The sequence below is a fragment of the Triturus cristatus genome, chromosome 9, assembly GCF_964204655.1.
Source record: "Triturus cristatus chromosome 9, aTriCri1.1, whole genome shotgun sequence".
NCBI lineage: Eukaryota > Metazoa > Chordata > Amphibia > Caudata > Salamandridae > Triturus > Triturus cristatus.
The window spans coordinates 1,132,116,707-1,132,131,933 of NC_140592.1; the positions used below are offsets into that span (position 1 = coordinate 1,132,116,707).

The following is a 15,227-nucleotide window of genomic DNA, read 5'->3' on the forward strand; positions in this document are numbered from 1 at the left end:
ACGTTTCTGCCATTAATCGAAGTACACTGTATTCATAGCTGGTGAAAATTTAAAAATATGTTAGGGATGTTCAGACATTTTACAGATCGATGCACCAAGATTGTCCACAAATTACTACCTAAGCTTAGAATTGTTAATGTGCAAATTCCATATTACAGGTGATATTTAGGTATGAGCAAATCTCATTTGAAAGGGTAAAAGTCCAAAGTTACTGAGTGTTAATTGGGAATTGAATTTAACATGGGGTAATGCTTTTTCAACCCAAAATCTTTTAAGAATTGTGCCTTAATGTTTTATTTGTGAAATAGAATTCCAGCACATTTGATTGCCTCGAAAGGTGCATTTGACCTTTAAAACTACAAATAAACATTTTTGTATAACAGAAGGCAAGCTTCGTTCGGGGCAATATGGCCAGCGAAGCGTGGATTTAAATTTTATTTTTATTTTTTTAAAGAAAAGTCCCATTTGTGAATGCTTTCATGTAATTGTATTGTGTTTGTATATTTAGCCTTTAGTTAATAAGATTCGTTGGGTGGGCACACTGTAGTTAGTAATATAGAACATACTGTTAAGTTACAGGAAGAGTAGGTAATAATGACATAGTAAACAATGTAAAAGATTACGAGACCGCACTTAAAAAAACAGAGGTAAAAAAAAATGTTAATGAGTCTGGTCACAAATAATATGATTCACTTATGTGTACGACAATAGGATGCTTACCTTTGCATCACTTCCTGGAGTAGCGCTGAGAGCCAATATCCGAAATTGGTTTGTGTAATTGCTCAACTCTCTCACAACCTATATGAAATAAAATACAAGCATTGACAGAGCCATATGTTTCTCTTTTGTCATTGGATAGGCACAGAAAACACGACAGGCACACAAATAAACAAACAAAATCCTTAAATGACTACAGAACCGATGATGCACATCACTCTGCCAGTTACTCAATACAATATCAACATCCCCTTTATGGCCATCAGACAATGCATTTCAAGGAATTACTGTTTACACTACGGAGAGAGCTAACTCTGTACCAGTTTACTTGCAGATAGCGGAACGCTCATGAGAAGTACAGCACAGAGTATTAAAGAATATTTACTAAGAATAGTATACACTTTATGCTAAACTTGTCCAAAGAGCGACTACTCACTTAAAATAACCAAGGGCTGAAGGTGCTAAAAAGCATACTACCTGCAGCCTTCATAATGCGGTGAAAATTTACAGATAGCAAATCTTCTGAAGCAAAACAAGGACATGCACGTAAGTTAGTACCGAGTGCACACAGTCTTCTATGTCAAGTACAAATAGTCATGCTGAGACGATTCTGTCTAACTCAAGGTGCTTACAATACTTGGTATGTAATCTGTAGAATCTTTGCCCTGCTGAAAGCTTTATGCAGTACCAAAAAAAACATGTGTGGAATATAATGAACACAAGTCAAATGTCATCTGCACAGAGTTACTCTTCAATACAAAGATTTATAACGTGTTCAATACCCCTACACACCTATGATGCATTAGGAGCACATGCATATTAAACTCCTAATAATTGATACTGCTCTGAGGGATGGGGAGGGGGGGGGATATGTATATTCAAGCTTGAACTCTCCTCCACAGTTAGTTGGAAAGGCGCTTTAGTATACCGCCCGCCTGGGCCCAAAAAAAGAGTTCGGTCAGTGCCAACTGGAACATATTGCACCCCATGTTTTAGCAGAACACATTTTCCTTTTGTTGGAAGACTTCAATTACCATGGGGAAGACTCTCTTAACACAGAGACAAGCCAGCTGTTTTACGACTATCAACAAGTCAATGGATCCACTCATGTTGCAGGTCATACATTGGACCGAAGTCATGCATAAGACCAACACACTCTCCAACGTATTAAAATAGGAAATGTAATGGCTAGACAATACAGACTTTTTAACACACAAAGTTTCGTATTTATTATAACACATGTAAAGATGTGGTCGATAAATACAAGTAATTATGACATTTGGTTAGTGTACTTGTATTCTTCAGAAGAAGCACAGTTAATGTGTGTTTCATCACCTCATGACCTTTTCAAGGCTCGAGAAAAAAAGGTTAAGATATCAGGATTCAATTAATAGTCCACAGCGCCCTATATCACTCATTCTTAATGGAAACCCGTCACCAAGGCCGAACAGTCGTGTCTATTTATAAGATTCTTATTCGTGGTATCCAGTCATGGATAATAGGAACGTTTGTTGTGTTAGACTGATAGGTATTAAGCTAAGAAAGATTTAAATCGTCCAGTCACTCTGGTTATAACGGGTTCCCCAAGTTTGGGATAACACAAATTCGTAGGGCAAGCAGTCTTAGAAAGCCATTGCTGGTTACACTAACAGGGAGTTCATAGTAATTTTTAATCTCAGTCTTACAGGGCACTGAAGAATCTGTGCCGTCCTTCTACGTCACATGTGACTCAAACCATTAAAACACCTCCATCATACTTAGCTTTTTTCTCCACTAACGATTTTTCCCACAAATATTTTTTTTGCTTCCATACGAAGTGCAATAACTGTTACCACCAGTAATTCACGTTCTATTGCATACATTGGACCTAATTTTTACTAATGCCACATTCTTAACTTGTGAACCTCCACCCCCCCCCCCCTTACTCTGGATGGATCATTCACTTAATCATTTCCAGATTCCTAAGCCAAAAGTATAAACCTCGTAAAAAACACGTTTCTAGACATTGGCGGAAAATCACTCCTGACTCTTGCTAAGGAGTTGGAATTCTCTGTTCCCTCGGTTGATGCAGATGCAGTTCAAGTGCTCTCAGACTATAACATAGCCTAGATCTCAGCTTTGGATAAAATTGCCCCTCTTAAATTGTGCACCACCTCGAAGCAGAGCTCAGACGCTTTGGTACACAATAGAAAGCTTCCTGCAAAACATTTGAAAGACGGTGGCGTCTTACTAACAATCTAACAGACAAAGAAGCCTACAGGGTATCCTTAAACCAGTGCCATCGCAATATGAAGAGAGCCCAGATACAATATTTACTAACCAAATTGCACAGGCTGGTAATTTTATCTAAAACTCTTTTCAAAGTGCTTAATACTTTTGTAAATCCTGATGTTTGTTTCCAAGAAATGCATGCATCACAAGCACACTGTGACTCTATAGCCTATCACTTTGAAGACAAAATTAAAAGATTTATCAGAATTCTTCTAATTCTCCTGATCAGGTATGTGAGGAGTTTGATTTCAGTGTACTCCCCCCCCCCCCCCCTCCCTCACCCCCCCAATTCTGCTACCAGCCTGGGTACATTTAAATGCTTCTCATTGGACGCAATTCAGAGAGTCCTTGTTTCAGCAAATTAAGGCTCTCCTTTAGATGTTTGCCCTCTGAGAAGTTTGGCAGATCTCTCCTATCAGGTCGCCCCTGCAATCTGTTCCCTGTTTAATTCATCAATCAATACAGGGAAAATTCCATCGGCCTGGAAGGCAGCACAAGTCAGACCCATTAAAAAAAGGCTAATCTGGCAATGGCCCAATCTTGCTAATTATCGACCAATCTGGCTACACCCTTCACCCTTTATTGGACAAAGTGTTGTGTGCGTGCAAGCATGTTTTCCCCGTGCTCGCACTCTTTCATTCCTATGTGTATTTGCAAAGTGATCACGAGCGGGACACGGCTGTGGCGTGCTCATGCCCACTTCATAAATCACCTTGTGTGGACCAACGAGCTGGTCACGTGTGGGAGGGGGGTGTAAATGTTTGAACGTTGTGGGAAACGAGATATATATGTGGAGATGGATGTAACTGCCAGAATTCTTTACCTTGCCGCAGAACCTGAAGGTCATGCGGGTTTGCATTTAACACGGATCTTCATGAAGATATTAAGTCCGTGTGTTCCTTGTAAAATAAGATGTCCTTATTTTACAACACAAGGTGTTGCAGGGACTCAAACAAACAACTTATGGAATATCCAGAGGTAAATATTATTCTAGATCGGTCGCAATCCAGCATCAGACCATCACGCAGAACAGATACAGCTCTGGATGAAATCACTTGACCATATCAGAAGCTCTCGTAAAGTACATTTACCATCTATGCTGGTGCAGCTCTACTTGTCCACAGCATTTGATTCTGTGTCTCATCCCAGTCTACTTCGTAGGCTGCAGGAGATTGGTATTTACGTAAAAGCGTTAAAATGACTTAGTGATTTTCTCTCCAGTAGGACTCAAACTGTAATTCTGTACTTCTATAAGTCTCGTAACATCATGCTGGATAGGGGTGTAATGCTAGAGGCACTCCCACGTATTGAGACCACATGATGACCTTTGACTACCATTATTTTATTTAACTTTTAATGTTTTACTTCATCCTAGCATGAATGTACAACCTCATGTTTCTTGCATGTGCTTTTTTCCTTAAAGATTTCTTTCCTGTCTCTTTGTAGTTTTAGAGTGGGCGCACTTTCAGAGAGTAGAACAGCCTTACCAGGAACAAAACATGTGGGAAGTGCATTTGAATGCATGAGAGGGAGAGAGACATGTGGAATGTACTTCTTGGTCTCGGAATGCAGTGTTATATGCAGTGGTGCTCAAATATGCATTATGTTGTACATTGGGAGATGAAGTGTGTGATGCTATAGGCAGTGGTGCACAAATGTGCATTGTGTTGTACATTAGGAAGTATTATGAAGTTCCTACTATTGGCTTTGACATGCCCTCATGCCATCTTGAATTCTGACTCTGGCTAGCTTGAGCTTTTGCGCACACAAGCATGCCCCCATATTTCTCAAGTTGTTTAGGCTATTCAAGTTCAAGATTGTTTAGGGAGATTGTTTTCTGTACTGCTGCAGACTTTCGCAAGCTTCCTTTAGATAAGGGACGGGACCACGTGAGAGCGCAGAAGATACGTGAGAACTCTTGCCTTTGGAATGCTGGCATGGACAGTGGCCAACTCCAGTAAGTTTCCTTGGCGCAGAGGAGGGCCTCTCGGAAACGTCTAGTATGCTTTGAGATTATAAAACTGGGATTTGTTTGACCTGAATGGCGGACGCGTCTACTTCAGTGTAGCAGTTCCCGGTTTACTGATTCTCTTGACCCCGGCTGTGAATCCCCCAGTCTGGAGTGGGCAACATGCAGTGTTTTCAGCCGGTGATGTGTTTTCTTTGATTATTGACTTTGTGATGTGTGAGAGTTTCTCGGTGCATGTTCAAGTCTCCACTGGCTATAATCATCATTGTAATGTGTGAGTGTGTCTGTGTGCACATTCAAGACTCCAGTAGTTATAATCATGCGAGGAATTTTCATTGTGATTTGTGAGTGTGTCTGTGTGCACATTCAAGTCTTCAGTGATTGTAATCATGTGATGTATATATCTTTCTGATTTCTTGGAGTGGACGTTCATACTATCTGCTTGTATATTGTTTCATGTATTTTATTATAACATATATATATATATATATATACACATATATACATATATACACACACACACATATATATATATATATATATATATATATATATATATTATCTACTGGCGGTTGCCAGTAGATAGTTATAGTTAGGACCGTGTTTCCATAAGAAATCTGAAAATTCTATTTTGAATAACTTTGGCGCAGGTTGACGAATCCTCGCAAAATTTTCAAAACTAATGGGGCGCTCTGCTGAGCTCCTACCCTGATAGTCTTGGGGTGATTCGTCAAGCGGGGCCGAGAAAAAAGGCGGGTCCCAAAACGCGTTTTCCCCATGCATTTTTCCATAGGACCTTTAGTCGAAGGTACAGCCCGAACGGCTGAACAGAATTACTTGAAATTTGGCAGACAGTAGGCCTCAAGTCAGGGAAGTGCCTTTTGCATGTATGGAGTAAATCTGTTCAGTATTTCCTGAGAAAATTGCAGTTAAAGCACATAAATATCTATAGCCGCACTATAACGTGCGCGAGCGTAATTCTGATTGGTGGTTACATGTCAGTCAACGTTCGAATCGGTCGAAATCAGGAAGTGTCGGCCGCCATTTTGTTTGTTGTGGGTGCGAGAGTGAAAAATAGAGGTGGCGAACGTGAAAAGGGGGCAGGGTAGAGAGTTCCTGACCCCCTAGCCTTTGTCAGGGGGTCCCTAAAGGACCCCGAAGGGTGAAAAAACATTTGTTTGTTTTTTTAAATGCGCGCACGGTGCAAAACCTTAAAAAAAAAAAAATACAAAAAAAACATACATAACTTAGCATTTAAAAAACCGTACAAATTCACTTAAAAAACCATAGGTTTCACACACGTTATACTTAGGAATTAGCATTTAAAAAACCTTGCAAATTCACTTAAAAACATAGGTTTCACACATGTTATAGTTAGGTGGACATTTCACTCGTAAAAAAACCAATGAAATTCCCCTGTTATAGTTAGGTCAGATAACGATAACTCGCGCAACCGTCACTCTATCACAAGGATGATGTCATCAGTGATGCCACTGACCATGTCATGAGTGATGTAATATGTGACGTCATGAGCACTGGATTGTGGGCGCGCGAGTTATAGTTATCTGACCTAACTATAACGGGGAAATTTCATTGTTTTTTTTACGAGTGAAATGTCCACCTAACTATAACATGTGTGAAACCTATGGGTTTTTAAGTGTGTATATATATATATATATATATATATATATATATATATATATATATATATATATATTCACTGAAAAAACCATAGGTTTCACACATGTTATAGTTAGCGGAAATTTTACTGATAAAAAACCAATGAAATTCCCCCGTTATAGTTAGTGCAGGCAACTATAACTCACGCGACCGCAATCCTCTGCTGATGCTAATACTGTATTTAGACACTTATTTGCCCATGTCTTCTTCCATACATTTTTAGCTATACATATATTACAAATATTTTTTTTTCATAAAGACACATATGTCATCAGCAGAAGATTGCGGTCGCGTGAGTTATAGTTGCCTGCACTAACTATAACGGGGGAATTTCATTGGTTTTTTATCAGTAAAATTTCCACTAACTATAACATGTGTGAAACCTATGGTTTTTTCAGTGAATTTGCAAGGTTTTTTAAATGCTAATTCCTAACTATAACGTGTGTGAAACCTATGTTTTTTTCAGTGAATTTGTACGTTTTTTTAAATGCTAAGTTACTTTACGCCATTCGTGGCGTGCGCGCCCACTTAACGCAGTTCGTTCCGTGCGCGCACGGTGCGCTTCGCGCACCGCGCGCCCACTTTACGCAGTTAGTGCCGTGCACGCACGGTGGGCATGCGGTGCGCTACGCGCACCGCGTGCCCACGTTACGCTAGATGGGCCATGTACGCACGATGCGCTTCGCGCACCGTGCGCACATGGAGGACATATGATGCACTTCGTTTTGAAAGGTAATATTTTAATTTTTCGTAATATGTTATAAGCCATGCACAAATGGTGCCCTTCGGGCACCATTTGCACACGGGGTGGAGAGAGTGTGGATAATTTTATTTTTTTATAATTTGTTACCGTACGCGTACGGTAAGCGTAATCGGCGAAATTACCGAAAAAATAAAAATTCCGTTTTTGGCCTTGGGGGATCTTTGGGGACTCCCTCAACATGGCTATGTGTGTGGGAGCTGTCTAAACAGCCCCTTTACATCTTTTTGTGCTTTATATTTTAAACATCACTCTCAGTGCGAGAGAGAAAATGGCGGCCGCCGCTTCCTGGTTTCGGCCGATTCGAATGTTTACTAAGATCTAAGAGCCAATCAGAATCGCGCTCGCGCACGCCACCGTACGCGTACGGTAAGCGTACCGTAAGCGCACCGTAAGCTGGCTCAGATATATATATTGATTTAAAGGCTATTTTCTCAGAATCTACTGAACAGATTTACACCAAACCTACAAAAGGCACTTCCTTGACCTGAGGACTACCTCTCTGCCAAATTTCTAGTAATTCTGTTCAGCCGTTCGGGCTGTAGCCCTGTCTAAAGGTCCTATGGAAAAATGCATGGGAAAAACGCGTTTTGGGACCCCCCTTTTATCTCAGCCCCCGCTTGACGAATCCCCCCGAGACTTTCAGGGTAGGAGCGGAGCGTAGCGCCCCACCTATTTTGAAAAATTCGCGAGGATTCGTCGACCGGCGCCAAAGTTATTCAAAATAGAATGTTGCGGATTTCCTATGGAAACGTGGTCCTAACTATAACTACCTACTGGCGACCGCCAGTAGGTAATATATATATATATATATATATATATATATATATATAACCGCTCCACTTGCACCAATGTCTCGCACTCACGAACGGGTGCTGTTCGGCGGGGGGTGCTCCCGCCAATATTAACGCTGCACGCCTCCTCTCACTTCAGAAAAGACACAGCACTCGCGGGCGATTGTCAATAGATTTATTTTGACTCACAACGCTCCAACCAGACGCGTTTCGGCAACGCCTTCCTCGGTGGTATCAATATATATATATGGGCTGTTTCTGAGACGCAATTAATTAATGCAGGTAAATGAAGTAAATTCACTGTAATCACCCACTGGAGGGAAGAAATTAGGGGAACTTTGAACCGCAAGGACCACAATGCACCAGACTCACTATGGGCGTCCACTAGGGGGCGAAGACTTTATAAATGAGTGGATAAACTTGTTGGTTTCACTGCCCTCAACGATGTCAGCGGCGCACCGTTGAAAAAGTTCAAGGCGAACGAAACATGTCAGGAATGCCGACTGCATTTGAAATAAAATGGATACATTTGTCATTGTGGAGTGCGGCTGATTCTCTGTAACAGGAGGATATATATATATATATATATATATATATATATATATATATATATATATATTTTCACTGAAAAAACCATAGGTTTCACACATGTTATAGTTAGCTGGACATTTTATTGATAAAAAAACAATGAAATTCCCCCGTTATAGTTAGTGCAGGCAACTAACTATTATAACTCACGCGACCGCAATCCTCTGCTGATGCTAATACTGTATTTAGACAATTATTTGCCCATGTCTTCTTCCATTAAATTTTAGCTATACATATATTACAAATATTTTTTTTTCATAAAGACACATATGTCATCAGCAGAGGATTGCGGTCGCGTGAGTTATAGTTGCCTGCACTAACTATAACGGGGGAATTTCATTGGTTTTTTATCAATAAAATGTCCAGCTAACTATAACGTGTGAAACCTATGTTTTTTTCAGTGAATTTGCAAGGTTTTTTAAATGCTAATTCCTAACTATAACGTGTGTGAAACCTATGGTTTTTTCAGTGAATTTGTACGGTTTTTTAAATGCTAAGTTACTTTACGCCATTCGTGGCGTGCGCGCCCACTTAACGCAGTTCGTTCTGTGCGCGCACGGTGCGCTTCGCGCACCGTGCGGGCACAGTGAGCACGCGGTGCGCTTCGCGCACCGCGTGTCCACGTTACGCTAGATGGGCCATGAACGCACGATGCGCTTCGCGCACCGTGCGCACATGGAGGACATATGATGAGCATCGTTGTGACAGGTAATATATTAGTTTTTGTTTTCTGTGATATGTCATGCACAAATGGTGCCCTTCGGGCACCATTTGCACATGGGGTGGGGAGAGTGTGGATAATTTTTTTTTTTATTATTATTTTTTACCGTACGCGTACGGTAAGCGTAATCGGCGAAATTTTCGAAAAAATTAAAATTGCCTTTTTTGCCTTGGGGGGATCGTTGGGGACACCCTAAACATGGCTAGGTGCTTGGGAGCTGTCTAAACAGCCCCTTTACATGTTTTTGCCCTTTGTTTTTCAACCCCCTGCAAGAGTGGTTTCGACCGATTCGAGTGTTTACTAAGATCTAACAGCCAATCCGAATCGCGCACGTCACCGTACGTGTACCGTAAGCGCACCGTAAGCTTGCTCAGATATATATATTGATTTAAAGGCTATTTTCTCAGAATCTACTGAACAGATTTACACCAAACCTATAAAAGGCACTTCCTTGACCTGAGGACTACCTCTCTGCCAAATTTCATTTAACTCTGTTCAGCCGTTCGGGCTGTAGCTGTGTCTAAAGGTCCTATGGAAAAATGCATGGGAAAAACGCGTTTTGGGACCCCCCTTTTATCTCAGCCCCCGCTTGACGAATCCCCCCGAGACTTTCAGGGTAGGAGCGGAGCGCCCCACCTATTTTGAAAATTTGGCGAGGATTCGTTTACCGGCGCCAAAGTTATTCAAACTAGAATGTTGCGGATTTCCTATGGTAAGAGGGTCCTAACTATAACTACCTACTGGCGACTGCCAGTGGGAGAGATATATATATATCTATATATTTCACACTATACTTGTGTACCTCCCACCGCTTCACCAGACCAGAGGGCGCGTCGGCGTTCTAGACCACACAAGCAAGGTCCAAATTAATTCATCACTCAACCTCACACCAGTAAGGATGTTGACGTTGTGTCTTCGGAAAAAATCAATTTAATTGTCGGCTGTTGTCGGACGTGTTTCACCTGCCCGGCGAAACGTGTCCGGCAGCAGCCGACACATTGATTTTTAGGTCTCGTGTCTAGCGTTGCAGTGCGCAGCACTGCTCGCGCAGCGAGAGACCTCTTGTAGGGGGGTTTCGAAACGGATCTAGAAATCCCACACACTCGTGCGTGTGCTTTTCCTTTTGGCCCAGACTATTGGTCTTTGCGTGCATCTTTTTATAAAAGACTATATTAACAAAATGGGGTGACCCTGTGTCCCTAGGAACCTGGGTATTTAATATATAAAGAACAATGGTTCCCTTGGGTAGAAACAATGCGTATTGTAGTTAGCCGTAGTTACTTCAGCATACCATATGATAAATTTCTGAAAACAAGAACATTTCTTAAACAAATGGGGGAAGGATCAAGAACACAGAAAAAGGGGTTTTCATTAATTTATGTATCAGAATTGATAGCATTCATAATGCGAACCAAATTACATACAACAAAAATACATTGCAAAATGTTTGTACTTCCAAATTCATACAGTGATACACAATGGTGAGAAAGTGGTGCTCAGTGATGATATAGATACACAGTGCAGTGAGGTGGTAGTGGTGGGATGCGGTTTGTTTTGGAGGGTCAAATTCAAGAAGCAGTAACAAGTAAATTAAACAAATTCTATAGTTGATAGCGACTATGTCCTGCAATCTGTGCCACAATAGATAGTCGACGTTTCAACCCTATGGGCACTTGGTGGAGAGTCACAAGCGGGTCTTCAACAGGACTGTGGAGGAGGAGAGGCTGCCCTAGAAGTTCAAGCGCGGTCAAGGCAATTGATTGAAGGTGTTTGGTTTATTTCTAGCAAGATGTCAACTGTGATATGAATTGCACAGAAGATCAAAGAATGATTGTATTCTGGTAAAACGGAGTCCTCACGAAACACTTCTTAAAACGTATGAAAATAGTTTACAGTCCCCCAAGCCATTCTACTGTAATATCTCTAGGGAAGAAAGGAAATGTATTCAGAAATTGGGTAACGATATAAATGTTACTATAAAACCAGCCGATAAGGGCGGGGCTACTGTTCTTATGGATACAACATCTTACCGTAATGAATGTTTGAGACAGCTTAGTGACCCTAAGTTTTATTCCTGGATTACACTAGATCCTACACCAAGACTACGAACACAAATTGGCACTCTAGTTAATGAAAGCAGAGAACACAATTGGATCACTAAAAGTGAGGCTGACTTTTTACTTCAGAAGGATGCTAAGATACCGGCATTTTACGTTCTCCCAAAAATACATAAATCACAGGGACCACCTCCAGGGAGACCGATTGTGTCAGGTATCGGCTCTATTCTTGAGCCGCTATCTAAGTTCGTAGACTTCTTCTTACGTCCTATAGTGGCAGAGATGCCATCGTATTTGCAGGACACCAAAGAAGTTTTATCTCTGTTAGAAACCATTTCTTTTGATCCTACAACAGAATTGATGGTCACATATGATGTGGAATCACTTTATACTAACATTCCAAAGGATGACACTCTGGAAATCATTGAACAACTACTTAAGAGCCATCCTAGAGAAGATTCCACACCAAACTTTTTGTAATGCAATGTGCCCGATTGGCACTTAAAGAAAATGTTTACAGGTTTGAAGGTGACCTGTACTGGCAAACGACTGGCACTTCGATGGGCAGCACGTGTGCCCCTAGTATGGCCAACCTTTACATGTACGGTTTTGAGACCAAGATCATTTTTGAGACCCACAATCCTTTTGCAAAATGCCTTAAACTGTGGAGACGATACATAGATGATATCCTGGTCATCTGGGATGGTGACCAGGAGTCTCTAGACCGTTTCTCTCAATGGCTTAATATTCAAGACTAACTTGAGATTTACTGGTGAATGGAGTAACAGTGCTGTATCTTATTTAGACCCAAGATTATACCCTAAGAATGGGAAAATACATACTGAACTGTATCAGAAGCCTATGGCTAGGAATTCATTGTTGAGCTACTATAGTTTTCATCCACGGGCCTTACTTAATAACCTTCCAATAGGTCAATTTTTAAGGTTACGCAGGAACTGTAGTGAGCTGTCACAATATAAGATACATGCAAAAAATCTGAGCGAAGAACTACTAGCTAGGCACTATCCCAGTAAGTTGATATCTGGGGCACAGAAGAGAGCTCGTAACAACCATCGGGAGGCTCTTCTTGAGTCACATGAAAAACCTGATAATAAAAGAATGGTCTGTGTGACTACTTTCAGCAATTTGTCTGATAATGTGAAAAAAGCCATTAATCAAGCTTGGCACATTCTAAATATTGGTAATCTATCCTTAGAAAGACCGTTGTTTGCCTTTAAGCGGAGTAGCAATCTTCGTGATTTATTGGTACATACAAGACCAAGAGTGGAGATAGAGGACAACAGACAGATGACACTTTGGGGGTCCACACGTGTTGGAGGACATTCTCCGTGTGGATCTTGTTCTGTTTGTCCCTTCACTAGTAAGATGACTCAAGTGGATTTGGGTCTCCAGACCCCATGGCTATTAAACACACATACTACTTGCAATACGAGTGGGGTCATATACATGATTAAATGTCCCTGTTCGCGGATCTATATTGGTATGACCACCAGGAAAGTTAAACTCAGGATGGTGGAGCACCGTAGTGCATTTCGGTGCAAAAAAACAAATACTAGAATGACTAAGCACTTCTTGCACCAAGCACATACTGCACATGATTTCACTTGGACTATCATTGATAAACCCAAATTTGACATCAATATGGGGCCTCTGGACAGAGTACTCCTTCGAAGGGAACAAAGATGGGTGTTCCGGTTGAAAAGCCACATTTTGGGTTTAAACGATGATATACCTTGGAATATACTATAATCAATATGATCGTTTTGTGATCAGAGTTCGTACATCTGTTCCGTGACATTTTTAGAGTTACACTCCTCTGTATTCTATCCAAGTAGAGTGGTCCTCGTTTTTACACTTCATCCTGGCATTTCTGCGGTGGCACCCACTACATCTATATAGGGTAGTTTATATGGTTACATTACCCGTCTTTATAGTCATTTTTGAATACTCGTTTAACATCCACATGGTCTTTTGTTGACCAGGCTGTAGGGTTTTGGAATCCTGTTTAAGTCTGGTAGGCTGCCTCGCTACATACGTTATGGGCTACATTACTTAGTGTTTCAACAAGTTATCTTTATTTTAGATTATGGCAATCTGCGATGTTTCACATTAGAATGACATTAGGTACTCTGTGTGACTATATTACCCATGATGCAGTATTTTGGGATTAAAGACCAATAATTGCCGTTTTTTCCGAAGGTTCGGAAAACCCATATTGAGGCAGGTAATTAGGAAGTGCCGTATATTGTATGTATATTAAGAGGAGGTGATGTGCGTTGATCATTTGGTTATACTTTATTTTATACTTTGTTGGATATCTCGCACGGGACATGAACCGGAAGTTGTCTTTTTGACTTCCGTGTCGAATCCGGGAAAACGCTTATATGGCGTGAGACGACAGCCAACGGTCCTCGCGCTCCTGATCATTAAATGCAGAGCCCTACGTGCGGATATTCGGTGAGTGTATACCACCGTACTGGATGAGTGTGTTGATACAATATTGACGGACCACACGTTGTGAGCTCTGTAGTGTAGGGTTAACCGTCACGTATAGCCAGAGAGTAAAGAGGTTTGGCATGAGGAAGGCTGACTGTGCCTGAAGTCAGCAGGTTTAGTCTAGATGCGCTGTAAGCTACGATTTAACCTCGGTCACTGTATACACGTTAGCGTCTAGACAGAGGTGTTGGAAGAAGATCGACGGACTACACGTTATGAGTTCTTAATGTGTGGTTTATCGGCATGGATAGCCGCAGAGTAAAGGGGTTCACTGTGCCTTTAATCAGCGTGTATAGCATTAGACGTGTTGTAGACAACGACTCAATCTCTATCACTATGCACACGTTGTTGGCTACATTGAGATATTGGCTTTTTATACACCTGTTTCAATACACCTGATGATGAATGAAAGAGAGATAGAAATGGGGAAATAGGATGATAGTCTAGATATTTTTCTAGACACTAGGTCTGTTTAACGTTACTACGAAGTCGGTCCCTCCATGACTTATGTGTACAATTCGATCCTACCTTAGGTACCGACACATTGATATGGACCTGAATTAGGTAGAAGAGGAGATTCTCATCTAATATTGGTGAGATGTTTTAATTATGTTTGTTGTCACAGTGGTGATGGTTGTTGGCACAGTGTTTTCACCATTGGGGGACACGATGTTGGTCATCATGATGTGTTGTATGTATTTAATGAATTCTCTTTATACATTAGAGAGAGAAGACCAGACTGCAGTTGGTCTTTTTACTTACATACATGAAAAGATATAAGTATGTTTTTTTTCACTTTATAGCAGAGTGACAAGACAGTGGTCCTGATGAATGCTATGAACTCTACGTCACTTAGCAGAAACATGTTGACCTAGTCAGATAGGAAATATTTTTTACACCTATCGTCACACAACTTTTTATTGACATCCATTGGGAATATTATTAAAGTTTGGTTCCCTTAGGAGATGTTTTTAAATCACTTTTGATTTGCACTCTGCCCCTCAGTCAATGTTTCCATTGGTATAACAAAACACCTCACGCTCCTCTCCATTGGAGAGTTGTAGCCCACATAGTGCACCTTGCGGGCACTATGTACAAGAGGGAACCCAATGATGAAGCATGTCATCCTAGTGGTGAGTGAGGGTTCTCGTCT

The 15,227-nt window shown here is 41.1% G+C and overlaps 1 protein-coding gene across 2 annotated transcripts in view; it reads right to left on the bottom strand.

Moving 5' to 3' along the window:
- The window catches only part of FANCM (FA complementation group M), a 797,274-nt gene that overhangs the window by 657,360 nt on the left and 124,687 nt on the right, over positions 1 to 15,227 (bottom strand). For both annotated transcript variants that reach the window (XM_085627037.1, XM_085627038.1), the window contains exon 3: positions 721 to 798. In XM_085627037.1, the coding sequence (XP_085483163.1) occupies positions 721 to 798 (78 nt within the window). The remainder of the gene's footprint in view (positions 1 to 720; positions 799 to 15,227) is intronic.